This window comes from Hydra viridissima, unplaced genomic scaffold, assembly GCF_058129835.1.
Source record: "Hydra viridissima isolate aposymbiotic clone 2 unplaced genomic scaffold, HvirCarnegie_v1 scaffold_1, whole genome shotgun sequence".
Lineage (NCBI taxonomy): Eukaryota > Metazoa > Cnidaria > Hydrozoa > Anthoathecata > Hydridae > Hydra > Hydra viridissima.
Genome location: NW_028324300.1, coordinates 23,734,205 through 23,750,165, shown reverse-complemented (window position 1 = coordinate 23,750,165; position 15,961 = coordinate 23,734,205). Strand labels below are relative to the sequence as shown.

Below are 15,961 nucleotides of genomic sequence, written 5' to 3'. Positions count from 1 at the left end.
GCATAAAGCATAATATATATTCTAAAGCATGATATGCAATATAAAGAATATTATGAAAATTGTAAGTATGAACATATTAAAAATACCTCATTGTCTTGAGCAGCTGAGTATTCATTAAGTGCACCATGTATTAGTGGTTCTGTATTAGAAGATAATGATGGTGCAGGTTCTGACAATTGGTCACCTGTAAATAGCATGTATGCTACATATAGTTGAACATTGTATATACTCAAAGATTACAACAATAATTGTGATACTATAACTAATAATAAAACGATGTGCAAAAGATTATGCTCAGTTTATTTTTAAAAAAGACTAATAATTTTTCTTCCACAAGTCTCATTTTTCAGTAGACATCCAGTGGTGGGATTCAATCAGTTTGCACTGGTTCCAGTTACTAACAAGTTAAGATTTAAATATAACCAACAAACTTCACTTATTGTAAACAAAAATTATGCATTTTTTTAAAATTAATTAATGTACTGAACTATTATTAGTAATGTAACGAAAAGGTCTGATCTGATATTATTGCTATTTGTTACGTAAATGTGGGTAATTTAGATTTTTATTGCACCAATTAAATGATACAGTTGTGTAGTGTTTACATCATCTATGGGTTACTTTATGATGATCCGCTTTATTTAAATACAGTGATATACATAAATATTTATATAACTTGTTTATTTTTGTTAATGTACAATGTTCAATAGACAATTATTATTATTAAATTTCTCTTGATGGAAAATGTCTTTTTTTCACTTGGATAAAACTAAGATTCTGTCTTAAATTGACCGGTTCTTAAATTTTTTGAATCCCACCACTGTAGACATCTATTACTAGTTACAGCATGAATATTAGGAGATTGTCAACTTAAATTTAATAACACATTTACAAAAAATGACTTCTATACATCATTTCAAACACTGCTGGTTTATTTACTGTAAGATTGATTCAACCAAACCGTTAAACAATTTGTAAAGTCACCTTTAATTGAACTTTATACAATGCTTTGTTTTTAGTGCTCCATCATTTTAGGGTAGGAGCAGCAGATGAAACTTCTATTAAAAGTCAAACAACCTGGAATATTTAGTTCACATCTCTTAACCTAAGATTGTTTTGATATATAGCTTACTAAGAAATAGTTACTAAGAATAGTTCAGTTGTTTAGATACAAAATTATGATTTAGGATTTCCTTCAAAATTTGAAAAAGAGAAAGCAAACTAAACAAAAGATTTTTGAATAACACGAAGCTTTTAAAACAAATAAGTTCATTTTATAAGTACAAACCAAAAACCTTGATAACTTTAAAATTTACAAAGTATTTTAAACTTTAATATTATTTGTAATTTTGTAAAGTGGAAAAGTTTTCAATCTGGTTTAATATTTCTCCAATAATTCATTTGAAACTTTAATGGAAGTCTAAATTACCCTCCTGTTTCAAATATAAATTTATTTTTAATTAGTTTAGGATGGAATAAGCATTAAATTTTAACTTCTTTTATTAAAGAAAAAGATCACTCACCATCTTTAAATCCTTTTTCGATTGATTTTGACTTGTTAAAAGTGTCAGAAACCATTCTTTCGTATCTGAATGTAATACAACATGATTGGAAAAGAAAACTAACTGCTGAGAGATCTTTCTAAATTCATAAAAGAAACTTAAAAAAAAAAAAGTATTTAAATTTACAAAAAAATTTTATTACCAAAATTTACACAAAAACTTTTAACCAAAATTTATATAGTTATCAAGTGCTAAAGGATCTACATACTTTATCAGTCAAAAACTGATCAAGTTAACATGAAGTAATAAGGAGTGGAGAAGTGTTTTATGTTTAAAATATAAGATTGAGAACAAAATTGTTCAAGCATCATCAAATTGTTAAATGGATTAACATTCCTTCAACTTCGTTAAAATTTTATTCAGATTGATAAAAGGCTACAAAAAAACATTTTCCATTATTTATTTATTAAGAGTTCTTTACAACTGCTATTTAACCTTTTAAAGAAATAAAAATATTTTATTACCATCCATAAAAAATAAGAATAATAAAAATTTGATGTGAAGAATTAAGAAACACTCAAAATTCAAGAGCATTAAAAAGGAAATACAATTTCTTTGCTTTCTTTTCAAATTGCTCCTTTGAAAAACTAAGGTTGTTTTATGGTGAAAAACTTTGAACTTACAACAGGGGTTTTTACTTTTTTAGGTTAGATTCAAACTAAATGCTTCATATTTTATTGCATATAAATCAATTTTCAAATGAAACCCAAAATACAAAAAACCTTTAAGATTTCTGCTTAGTAAACCCTTTTAATTATCGCAACTAGTTGCGTTCAAGTAATGGGAAAAAATGATTTAAGTGATTTTAAGTAATTTGTTTCAAATTAAGAAGCTTAATTAATTTTAACTAACTTCCAAACAATGAAACATATACACTTTACACACCTGTCCGGAGAACATCAAAACATAAAAGTCATGCTCAAAAAATAAAACTAACTGGGTTAGGTAGCCCCTACATCCATGTTTCAAAATATAAAAAAATTGAAATCATCTGCCTATGTCCAAGGAAAAAAAATTAAAAGAGTGTCTATAATTAAACTTTGGTAAAAGCTGTTTCAAAGTTCTAAATATAATAGGTTTTATTTACTGTGGGTTATTTTACAAATTACAATTACACACAGGTTAAACAAATAAATATTTAAAAAGATTTAATCTCATGAATAAATTTTTGAATCAGTTTAAATAAATCCATAGGTATTTTCTCAGTTGATTTTTTTTTGTCACAAACACTTATTTTAAAGTAGTAAGGTTTCAATGTTCATTAAAGATGCAACAGACATATTTCACCTAAATGTGCTTGGTATTGTATTCAACCACACATCTTTCAAGCCAATTTCCATATTGTTGATGTAATTTTGAATGTTTTTATATTTGCCACTGAACAGAAAAATTGTGATGAAGAGTTTCTCAAGATTGTTCACTGAAAGGACCAAGGGATTTTTTCTTCATTCTTATAAAATCATCAATGTGAAAAAAATCGATGTGCACATTTGGGGTCACACTTACAAATCCTTAACTTAAAAAGGATGTCTGAAATTCTTCAATTTTATTTTCATATTCCTTGTCAAGGACTTTTCCAAAGCAGGCTCTAACAACAGTACTGAGTTTTTTGAATCTATCAATGATGGCCATGATGAATCTAGGTTCTCAAATAGCTGATCTATCACTTCAATATTTTTTAGGAGTTTTTGGGAATCATTGCCAGCAAATTGTCTGCCATGATATGGTTGGATTTTGATGTTGAGTCTTTTTTGGCACTCATCTGCTTCTGGCAATGCTTCTTTTAGTGCTTTGAACAAGTGATTTACTATCCCAACAAGCAGATGAAGTTCCATTGGGGGAATTAGTTCGAAAATGAATTGGCTTGGATCAACTTTTAGAAGCGGTTTATGGACAACATTGTTGAAAGACTTTGCCCTTCTAATGTCACCACCTTTTGAAAGAAAGTCTGTGTAACAATTTTGAAGGTCAGACAGTGTCCTGAGCGCAACTTTTTCAGCTAAGTTTTTTGCTTCAATATCACAGTATAGACATGAATGTGAGCTAGAGTGACATTTCAAACCACATAAAATGTTAGCAACTTTCAAGTCGCAAGAGACCACAAAGTATAAATTTCCTGGTTGAACAAGCTCAATAAAGTTTTTGATGTTGCTGTAATTCTCATGTAGATCCTTTGCAACTGCAATTAGAAAATGCTTTTTAACTTCACTGTCTTTTAGAACTCGAGAGGTGACAATTTCTTTTGAAGGTGGGCTGCTTGAATCATCTTCATCATTCATTCTTTGAAGATTTACTGTAAGCTTTAGGAAGCCTCGACACCTTCAATCCCAAGTTTCATGAGATGACCTGCTTGAAGTTGTCTCTTAAGTGAAATTTCTGCTAGAAAGTCAGAGGCGTTTTTGCAGTGAACAACTGTGTACTCTGTGTGGCTTTTTTTCGCCTGATGATGCAAATGTAGTTTTTGTAAAAAAATTTGCAAGTTGCAACCCTGCATCATGAAAATTTGCTCGATAGTTTGGCTCAAAAAGAGGCGATTTGTAAACCAAATTTAGTGTTGTTGCATGTTTTTTGACTCCAATATTAAACATGCCTGTAGCTTGCTAAATTTGCACAAGGTCTTGGGCACTTAACTTATACTTATCTGTAGTTGTTGATTTTGAACATGATGCTCCTAAAGACAAATTTTAAAAAGCCTTATTATCAAATGTAATCTTAGAACAGACAAAATGGGACTATTAAAAACAGGAAAGATACAAAATTTAAGTTACTGAGGGAAACAAGTTTTCTGTTGAAATTTCTCTAAGGTTTAAATTCAAAGAAGTAGAGTTGCATTTGTGAGGTAAGCCTTTTCCTTGTGGTGACAAACAATCTGAAAATCTTTTCAGGGGATTTTTGGGATTTGAATTTATAGAATTGCAGTTGGAACCTCTTGTCACAGTCTTGACATTGATAGTTTGATAATTGTCTAGAGTAGGCAGCTTGACAGATACTCCTCTTTCAACCCTTCTAGGTTGATTTCTACACGTTCCACACATTCCAGTTGGAACTCTAGAGTTCAAAAAGTCAATGTATGTTGCAAAAATGTTTTTGAAAAAACTACACCAGAAATTGGTGAATTGCACTTTTTCATACATAAAACACACACTGTTTTTCTACACTTTGTGAGATTTGGTACTATTGGGCATTTTGAAAGAGTCCAAATAAAGTTAAAATTGCAAAAAGCACTTTTTTTTGCTTTCATTTGATATTTTATTGTCAGCAACTAATAAAAAAATTTATGTTTTTACTGCTTCTTTATTTCACTATTAAATGACATGAATATGTAACACTGTAACATTAAGTACTAAGCAATAAAATGGACCTAGCTATTCAAAAAATATAGGCTTAAAAAACGTTTAAAACACTTGACTTTTAAGAGAAAGCGAATTAGTAGGAAAAGATACCTCTAGGGTTATGCAATTAAAAATGGATTTACAATAAAAGCAATCTAGTTTCATTTTGTTTATTTTAATTTGTTTTTTTTTTATCAATTTTTTTTTTTTTCTTGTAATCATCTATCAAATTTTATAAGTATTCATAAATAAGTATCATCTTTTCTTCCTTATGTCTTTAGGAAAAGAGCCAATAACATGAGAAAATTCAAAGTCATTTTTTTTCCTTGGACATAGGCAGATGATTTCAATTTTTTTATTTTTTGAAACATGGATGTATGGGCTAGCAAACCCAATTGGTTTTGAGCATGACTTTTATGTTTTGAGGCTCTCCGGACAGGTGTGTTTAGTGTGATAATATAATTATGTAGATCCTTAAGCACTTAATAAATGGAGGAGTGTAGAACTGTTTTATGTTTAAAATATCATTAAAGTGTTAAATGAAATAACATCATATCAACCTCATTGAAATTTTATTCAGATTTATAATAGGCTCCAAAAAAACTTTTTATGTTATTTGTTTATGAAGAATTCCTTACAATTACTTTGTTTTTCAACATATATCAAAATATATCAAAAGACTCTTAACCTTTTAAAGAAATTAAATTATTTTATTACCATCCCTTCAAATTTAAGATTAATAGAAATTTGTTGTGAGGAATTAAAATATAAAAAACTCAAAAATTAAGCGCATAAGAAAGCAACTATAAAAAAATTTGTTCAGATGTAAATAAATACCTTTTGCTATAATTCATTTTATTGTAAGTTTTTTTTTCTTTGGATAGTTTTAGAATAGACTCTTTTTGAGATTGATCATGCTGAGTTTGACCTCTAAATATTTTAAAAGGCCTGCAATTCCAATATTTCTTTTTTCATTGTTAAATCCAAAAATTGAATTCAACTCTTTTCATCATTGAATCCAAAAAATATCAGATAAATTTCATCTTAATCTTTTATTTCTGTTAAAAAAAAAACTTACAATATTTTTTAGTTTCAAAAAGACTAATAACTCTTTTACAAAGTACATCAGCATCAGCTTTAATAATTTCTAAACCGCCTCCAACTTATCTAGCAGATAGTTTGGAGGTTCTCTAATAATATTAGACAAAGAAATCTTGAAATTATGTTTAACAAACCATCTTCAAGAAAACAGCACCAAAAATCATTAATTATCAGGTGACCTTTTAAAAATTTTTTTAACAATGTGAATTTTTGGTGTTTTTAATTCCATCAAGCTCATATAATTCAAAAGTATCTTCATTAGGTAACTTTTCTCAATTGACAGAGGTTTGATCATTTCATGATCATCATCTACTACTTTAGCATCCTCTTCTATGTTGTTGCTGCAAGTCTTTATTTTCTACTAGATTGTTTGCTTTTTTATAAGGTTTATTAACTAATGCCAAGAAAGTTTTATAAGAAAGATGGTTGATGAGTTTTTTGAGAATCTTCCGCTTTTTTTCTTTACACTGGCTCCATCATTTACAATTCCAAAGATATGGATTTAACTCTTCAAGCTCTGTTCAAATTAATTTAAGACCATCTTTAGCCTTAATTGAACAAACAATCCTCATCATTTCAAGTCATTGAGCTGAACTGTCTGAAAAGTGAAAGTTTAGGCACTAATATCTTTGATTTCTTTTAAAAATCCATTCAACTAGAGCAATCAAAATCTATCATCATAATCCATTACCTTTGAAAAATCATAAATCATTCCAATTTCTTTTCTTTTTTTTTTTTGTATTCCAAAAAGATTGAAGTCATAGTTTAGCTTGAACTCTGAATTACTATATTTTGAACAGCCCATCCTTTTGAATATCAATACTTTATAACACCTTTTATATGAGAATAAGATCAACAGCAACAATTCCAGCAAAAACAAGTTCATGAAGATCTTTTCTTGGAAAAAGTGGTAACAGTTCAAAGTTGATTTCATCATTAAGTCTCGGTTTAGGGCTTGAATTCAAACTTAATATTGATCTTGTCAAAGAAGTATGGTGAGAAACTCAGATCAATTTTTTTTTTTTTTATCTTTTCTACTTTTTGTAAATAATGTAGTAATGCTGCTGTTGCTTGTTTTGCCTTAAAAGTTGAAGGACAATATTTTCACTTAACAATATTTCAATCCCTTGTAATTAAAACATGTTTCTAAATTTCAGATTCCTTTTTCTGTGAAGGCTCGTCACATTCACTTCCATATTTAACTTATTTTTTAAGTATTACTAAAAATATACACACAATAAAACAAGATAAACATAAGTAATATATGAGACAAAACTACTAGAAATAAAAAAAAAAGGAAAAAAACAAACAACAAATTCTTAAGATGCATAGCTATGTATACAGCAAAGTCCATTGAGGTTGGCATGGCATAACAAAGCTAATAAATCATTAAAATGTTAACCAAAAAAAAGTTAGCATTTTTATTTTTAGTGAAGCTGTGTGCAAAATTAAAAATCACTTTGGTATAACACAGTATGGAAGTATACAATTATATGGTTTTAAAATTTTATATTTGAAATGAAATTCATCAATAGCTCAAAGAAGATTTGTGTAAGCTTATGATTTGTTGTTGTTGTTGTTACTATTATTATTATCATTGTTATTACTATCATAAATATTATTAAAGTTGTTTTTTTAACTACTAACTTTTAAATTTTTATAACTAGTTCTTTGCTCAAAGAGCAAAAAAAAAAAGAACCTAAATGTCTTAACCAAGACCAATAGTAATGATAATAATGATAATTATAATAAAATTACACTTTTTTATATTACATGTTATCAGTGAAATTTCCAGTATATTTGTGTTTACAGAAAATTTAGAATACTTAAAACCAAATAAAATACTTACATTATGTTATTTTCATGATAAATTTTGAAGCAATCATTTTCAATATATTCATTAAAACTCGTTTCTTCGGCCCTACGATCTTTAAAATCTTTGCATTCATCATTTATGTACCGAAAGCAATCTTTACAACTCCATAGTTGATTTTCATCATTACTGATTTTAACTTGGATCTTTTCAACAATGTCTTCAGACCAATTATCTAACACTTCTTGAATGGTCCCAACCGTTTGGAAATCTGCATTTTCTGAAGGTAAAACAAAAACTATTAGATACGAATTACATCTTGAACAAACGTCTGCAATGACATGTCTAAGATAATACTCCTCTGGTTTCACTAAGACAATAACAACTTCTGATTCTGCTCCACACATTACCCTGCTGTCAGCTACAAGCACATTTAGTTTACTTTCTTTAATTTCATTGGTCACAGAGATCTTGCGTTCCATTCTTGGGGTGTATTTTTGTAAATGTGGTGTATAAACTACTACTTTATATTTTTTAGTAATCTTTATTGCATATGCAATCAATTTAACTTCATCCATGTTGTTACATATAACAGTAGTGCCCCTAACTTGGGAAAAACAAATCTTCTCCAATACAACTGATAAAACCTTTGCAGAGCTTTCTTCCGTCCAGATTAGGGAAGGAAGAAATATTATTTTAGGTTTTTCGCCTTCAATTGAATGCCCACTACTCCCAGATTTAGAAAAAAGAAACTGAGTTTCAATAAAATTATTTGATCCAGCAACATTTTGAGGGTTTGATACTATCTTTGCCCCTTGATCTAAATCATAGTCATGATAACCTTTTACATTTGTGGCATCATCTTCCTGTTTGATACTATCTTTCTTGTTTGATACTATCTTTGCTTCTTGATTTAAATCATAATCATGATTACCTTTAACAGTGACCGCATCTTCTTCCTGTTGAACTCTAGATGGATATTCTTGCTGTGTCATGCTTTGTGCAGTGCTAAGATTACTATCCTCTGTTTTTTGTTGTGCTGAGCTGCTTTTGTTATAAGGAATTTCCATATGTTGTGTTGAATCATGATGAGTTTCCATATTACTATGTGAGTCATTATTTTTTTCTTGACTTGATTCTATATTTGAATTCTGAAACAAAATAGTATTTGATTTTTTTAAAGTGTCTTGAGCAGAATCAATTAATGATTTAATAGATTTTGTAACTCTCATTGACTTATCAAGAGTTATACTTTTCATCCCTATCTTTTCTCCATTAAAACAAGTACTTTCTAATATCTGCTTTTCACTATCTTTATTTAAATACCGTTTCTTCGCAATACTTTTAGGTATAAAGACCACTAAAGATTCTTTTAAAAGTGAAGAAAACAGCTCCTTTAACTGATTTGCATCTTCTTCTCTAACATACTCACCAGGAAGTTCATCAAGTACAAAGCTTACTTCAGTACTGCTATTTTCACTATAGTATTGTAGTAATTTTGGGAGAAAAATATCTTTGTTTTCAGGCATTTCTTCGTTTTTACACATACGCTGCCATAACTCTAACAAGTTATCACACACAATTTCAACATTGGTATTTGAGTCATTCTTTAATCTATCAGTAAACTCTTTCATTTCACATTCAAATAAAGAAAAATGGTCACAGCAAATGTAATACAAAGTGGACTTTTTTACGGATTTTTCATAAAATCTTTTTACAATCTGTTTCCCTACCACAGATTTTCCAAAGCCAAATCCACCAGAGATGATTTTTTTAAGCTCTTTATCATTTATTGCATTCATTTGTCCAGGGTTAAGAATCAATGAGTTAATCTGCTCTGAGGTATTTGATTTGAGTGTGGGCAAGCTCTCATCACATTTAGCAATAATTAACATGGTTAACCCTATAATTTGCTTAAAAATTTCTTCATTATGCACTTCATTATTTCTATTGGAATTTTCATTTGAACAGTATTCATAAAATTTTCCGCGCCACCAACGTTCTAAAGTCTGATGTGTTTCAAGTTCATCTCGGCATATAAATAAAACATTGCACAAAGGAAACTTGGAAGAAAATTGGAAAGTTAGTTCTTGTTCTAAATCCTTTCTTTCAACTGAACAACAAGCTACTACTCCTAATATAGTTAAGGCTTTTTCTTCAATTAAAGGTTTGTTGATACTTACAAAGTATTTGACATCAGCAGAGCAGTTTTTAGACTCTTGATTGATGCAATCTGATGAAGAAGCAGCACGAACAATAAAAATCAAATTTATTTCTGAGTAAAATATTACAACTCTATTGGCTGAAGATTGCTCAATTTGTTTTTGAGGCTTAAAATTTAATAAGTTTGCATGGTGATATAGGTCATAATCAGATAATACAGCACGAATACCTCCTGTAAGCTTTTCTTTAAACAGTTCAGTAAACAACTGCGAAATGCTCATAGTGTCCATTCGTTCGTCAACTGTCAAGGGAAAAGAAATTACTTGGGTAAGATCAATAAAATTCCTTTCAAAATATTCCATTGCAAACTCTTGAATGGGTTTTTCTATTGATAATTTAGAATGAGAACTTGTTTTCTTTCTCCAGTCCAAATACTCTGGCATAGGAGAAGTTTGAACAATCCAAGGGAACTGATTGCTGAAACACGGATCAGGTATTATGATGCTCAATTGATTACATGAAATTTCATAGCTGCACCATTCTTTTAAAAAAAAATTAAAAAGTTTTAAATATTGGAGAAAAAAAAAACAAATTATTCAAAAACTTCTTAAAAAGAATATAAATATAAAAACTATATATATAAGATTGAAAGAATTTTTTAAGGTAAACAGGTAATTAAAATGTTCTAAGATTCACATTTTGAAGTTAAATATATACCATTAATCAAAACCTCAAAACAATTTGATCGCTGGCTTTTTGCTTTTGAGTCTTCAAATGAAAATTGAAATTCAACTGTACCATAATCTTTAAAGTTTTCAACTTTGACAAACAAGCCTTTCTCTTTCTGTTTGGTAATATAATAAGAATCTGGTTTGGGTTTATTTTTCTCTTTGAGTTTAACTTCCCATTGGAATTTGGTTTCTTTAAGTTTATACTCAACTTTTGTGAGTTGCTCATTCTCTGTCAGTAAATCCAACTTGAATGCACAGCCATTTGGAAATATTCCTACAATTCTTAATGAAACAAATTTTTAACAGTAACTTTAAATCATTTGTAATGTTTTTTTTAAATTCTCTTTTATTTCAAAAAATGAAAGAAAAGGGAAGAGCTATGTAGTAGATTAGGCACAGCATCTAAGAGTTAGGATTCACAGCACCAAAAAAGTTGATGAAAAAATATGTCTTACAGATTACTGTTTATGTCTGGACTCTTTGGTGATTCTAAAAATTTTAAAATTTCATTAAAAAACATTTGAACTGACTTTGGTGTTAAGCCAACTTATTTAGAAAATTGGCAAATAAAATGTAACATTTTTTTAAGTTTATTTGAATGAATTACTTTTGCTTAAAATCTTCAGTATTCAATATTATAAAAGAAATTAGTATAAAAAATCATTAAAGTATTCTTGTCAGGTGAATGAATTAAAAACCAAATATCAGCACAAAGATAACAAAGAGAAGGAGAAGTAGGAGGGAGAGGCTAGATGTTAGGGGAAGAAGAAATTGCTGCTTCAATAAGTGTTATTTTAGTAAATATTTTTTGAAAGAATTTACATGAATGAAAGATATTTAGTATGAGACATGATTTTTTTTTAAAAAAAAAGTTTTTAGCTTTCTTCTGTTATATACTAACCCTCATAATATCTAAAAACTAGAGGAAATATCAAAACATATCAGCTCTACCATAATTACTAAGAACTTTTGGAACTACTAATTATCTTCCTAGGTAGAATTTCACAGTATGGTGGTCATTTCACAGCAATTATGAAATTTGCACTGAGCATACTGGATGCCCTCAATCATTTTCTCATTCAAAAAAGTGGATATTTAGGTCACAAACTAAAAGATGGTCAAGAAAATGGTATCTTTTAGTTTCTTTTGTTTATCTGTGGTTATTGCACATCTATGCTAAAAGTATATTGTCTTTTTGTGTAGTCATTGTGCAACATGTGCAAAATGAAAACTACCAATGGAGGCTTCTCTGTTGTAAATAATGGTATTTTTATCATATAGTGTTCATACAAGTAAAGTAGTTAGTATTCATGTGAAACTATAAATGTTGTTTTTCTAAATAAATATTAGCCAGAAATATATTAATATGCGTAAACAAGTCAAAGTACAAAAATTGATTATTACAAATAGAGAAGATGAAAAGGACCTTAGAAGAAATCAAGAAAAATTTTTTCTATTCAGGATAGTTCCTCCAATGTAGGAAACTTAATCAAAATAGATTCTCATATGTCTGGTGCTAAAACATAAAAAATTTAGTCAAAATAGATTCTAAGATGTCTATTGCTAGTTACATTAACATTTCTGGTGAAAATCTTAATGGCAGTGCTACTTAAAACATTTTGGAGTTATATTTTTCAACAAAGATAATGACCCAAAACATATCACCTATAACGTCTCAGAACTTTGAGACAAATTCAGTTAATAATGGCTTAGCTTTTACTATTGCCAAATCTAAGCCCCATCAAGTACCCGTGGCCAATACTTAATAGTAAAATACCATAAAAATGTATAATCTACTTTGGATCTCATATTATTCTTATTATAATATCTTTGTGTGGAAATTTCAATTTTATTAGAAACCCTTCTTATTTTTTCAATAAATGATAAAAGAAAGAAAATGTTGAGCTGATTTTAAAACTCTTAAATATTTAACTCTTATAAGTTTCATACATACATAAATATAAATATTTCTATAAATATACATACACGGATGTATGTATGCATACATGCATGCATGTATGTATGTATGTATGTATGTATGTATGTATGTATGTATGTATGTATGTATGTATGTATGTATGTATGTATGTATGTATGTATGTATGTATGTATGTATGTATGTATGTACAAAAGAGTGAAAAAGTAACTGGAAAAGCACATAACTTGAGAAAACTTTTGAATGAAAAGTCAAACTTCATTCAAAATTTCACTGGAATGTCAAAAAATTGATTACAATTCTAAAAACAAATGAATTTTTACTATATCTAAACAATCTAATCTTTAAAGTTCATTTTATAGAAATATGCACATCCAAAAGTATCCGGGCAGAAAAAATATTTGAAGTAGATTTTTTTTTAAACATTTTTTTTGGTTTTGAAAAGGTCTTTCACAAGGGTTGAAATGTGCTTTGGGTCATTGTATTTCTGAAATATCCATCCTCGAGACATTTTGTCATTAGCATGTGGTTGCATAACATCCTTAATGATATCTTTGTACAGATTTTTGTCCATTATGCCATTAATCAAATGGATAGGACTGACACAATCTCTATTGAAGCAACCCCAGACCATAACATTTCCACCTGCGTGCTTTACTGTTGGTAGCTGGTATTTAGGATTGTTTCTATGGCCTTTTGGTCAATAAATATATCTAATACCATCAGATCCAAATAATATAAACTTAGATTCATCACTAAAAAGTACTTTCGACCATCTTGACCAATTCAAATGTTCATTTGCAAATCTCAAGTGTACTTTTTGATTCTTTATAGAAATAAAAGGTTTCTTTGCCGGATGTCTTCTAAATAGATTTGCAGACCTCAAATGACACTTGGTTATGTCAACACTAGATTTTACATTATAAAACTCTTTCATTTCAGCATTTAACAAGACACCATTTTTGCGTGGATCATTTTTTACAGCACAAATTAAAATTTTGTCTTTCAGATGTAATTCGAGGCCTTCCTAACTTTAGGGAGATTCTATTGTTATTTCTTTCCTTATATCTTTTATATATATCCACTACAATTGATTTTCCTATATCAAAATGATCCGCTGTCACCTGTAGTTCTGTTTTGTTCAATTGCATGCAATACTGCTTCTTTGACAGCTAAACTTGTATGTTTTTGCTTTGTTATTTTAAAAATTGTGACACTATGTAACATTTTAGATTTTCACAAAATCTCCCTAAAAATCATAAATGTGACTTAACTAGTCATTGTAATAAAACGTCAGTAAGGATATATAGTCTTTGTAAAAAGAGCAGCTGTTCTTATAACAAGTATAGAGCAAGAAGAAGTTTTTCAGTTTTGTTAAGGAAGTATGATATTATGGATGATTGGATTGTGAAATGAAGGCAGATTACCTCTGGAATTGAAAACAAGATTATTTTGAATACAAGAAATAATTTTCAAACTGTGCTAGAATCCTTGCTGACTAATGGTTTACATTCCAATAAATAAGATGAGTAATAATGGAAAGTTATGTTGTAATACTTTGACTTTAATAGGTTGCTCTAATAAAAAAGGTGGGTTAGAATGGCTCAGTGAGGATAAAAGTGTCTATTTAAAGAGAAAGATGTTGCATTATTTTTAATGAGGTTGAAACTAATTTGAAGGTATTTTCTGATTTTTAAAAACCCTAAAGTACTTATGTAAAAAAAAATTTTTTACAGATTATGAAGGCTTTCAAATTTAGCACCTTTAAATTATTTTCAAAATTTGTATATGTAAATGAATATTTGTATATGCAAATTCTCAAAATAATTTAAAGGTGCTAAATTTAAGAAGACTTTTTGTTTATTTTCAGAAAAAAAAATTGATAGAAAAAGAAGAATTGAACTGATTAAGTAACAATAACATGATTTTGAGCCTCGAATCCTCAAATAAGAAAAACTACATCATTTCAAGCAATTAGTTACAACAGATCAAAGTAACCTGATAAACACCAACAGTTCAATTTAATGATTTGCAAAAACCTCAATGACATAGCAGTACATTTACAAATACCCTGCACCCAATGAAGTACTAAAGGTTGCTAATTTTGCAGTTGTAAAATGATATAACTTGATTAGCATATAATATTACCATTCTGTGGTTAATTGTTTCAACCCTATTGAAATTGTGAAATCAATATGTGTTATTTCAAATGATTTGTTTTTTATCCTAGCAATAAACTTTGTTTGACAAACACTAACTTACAAATTGCAAAGTTCAATTGCTTATCTCATGGCAAAAATAAAGAAATAAAGCACTTATTGTTACTATATAAACAACTTTTTTGCTGACTGTATTCAACTGTTTTGTTAGTTATAGTAAAAATATCAGCAACAGTAAGTTAACAAATCAAATTTTGACAGAATGTCTCTGAAAAGATTGCAAAGATATAAAACTTGTTTTTGTTAAAAATGAAATTAAAACCTTTTTTAAAAGGTTTAATGAACAGAATTTGATTTTAACAATAAAAGCTTAAAACCAATTTGTGCATAAAATATTTGCAGCAAAAAAAGCACTGCTACTCCCTTTTATGTCCATTTACATTAGCTAGCATACTTGGCTTCTGATTTTACTAAATTTGGCAAATAGAATTTATCTTATATACAGTGATCACAGAAAAAGCATTTCTGTAATCACTGTATATAACATTTTCTTCATAAGAGTTAAAATAGCTTCTTCTTTTGTTAGAGAAATAAAAAAATGTTAATTTCTATTTATTAGCTGTAAATCATAAGAAAAAAAATTATTTTTAACTGAAGTATAACTACAATTACTGAAAGGTTTACAAAATACCATGAAAAGTTGTGATCATAGAAATAACACATCAAACAAAAAATAGCGCTGTTTAAAAGTCTATATCGAAATATTAAAACTAACAAATATTTTGTTAAGTACACTTTATTCTTTATAAATGCAGCACTTCTCAAAATGAAATGCTGCATTTATAAAGAATAAAGTGTACTTAACAAAAAGCCTTTGACATTGTTTGACAGCAGTGTTTCAGACTTTTTGAATTTTCCTCCAAACTACACTTAACCATAAAATTAATGCACCACTTATACATTTCAATTCATTTTAATGACTTGAGGGTGAAAGAAAAAAACTAAAACTAAAAATATGGTTCGTTTAAAAAAATAAAGAAAAATGATTATTATTGTTATGCACACTAATACAACTTAAATTGAACATTTTTGACTTATCAATAACTAGTGTTACCACCTCTTGATGTTATTATAACCTGACAGCGCTGTGGCATACTTTCAATT

At 28.5% G+C, this 15,961-nt stretch overlaps 1 protein-coding gene across 6 annotated transcripts in view; it reads right to left on the bottom strand.

Annotated features, from left to right (window-relative positions):
- LOC149893995 (uncharacterized) overlaps positions 1-15,961 on the bottom strand; it is a 59,699-nt gene that overhangs the window by 28,294 nt on the left and 15,444 nt on the right. For 4 of the 6 annotated variants that reach the window (XM_090076534.1, XM_090076531.1, XM_090076533.1 and 1 more), the window contains exons 4-8: positions 11,158-11,191; positions 10,689-10,984; positions 7,845-10,512; positions 1,524-1,588; positions 87-184 (exon numbers count right to left, since the gene is read on the bottom strand). In XM_090076534.1, the coding sequence (XP_089932660.1) occupies positions 87-184; positions 1,524-1,588; positions 7,845-10,512; positions 10,689-10,984; positions 11,158-11,191 (3,161 nt within the window). Of the gene's footprint in view, positions 1-86; positions 185-1,523; positions 1,642-7,844; positions 10,513-10,688; positions 10,985-11,157; positions 11,192-15,961 lie in introns of all 6 variants that reach the window. The other 2 variants (XR_016449123.1, XR_016449124.1) reach the window with 1 other exon arrangement.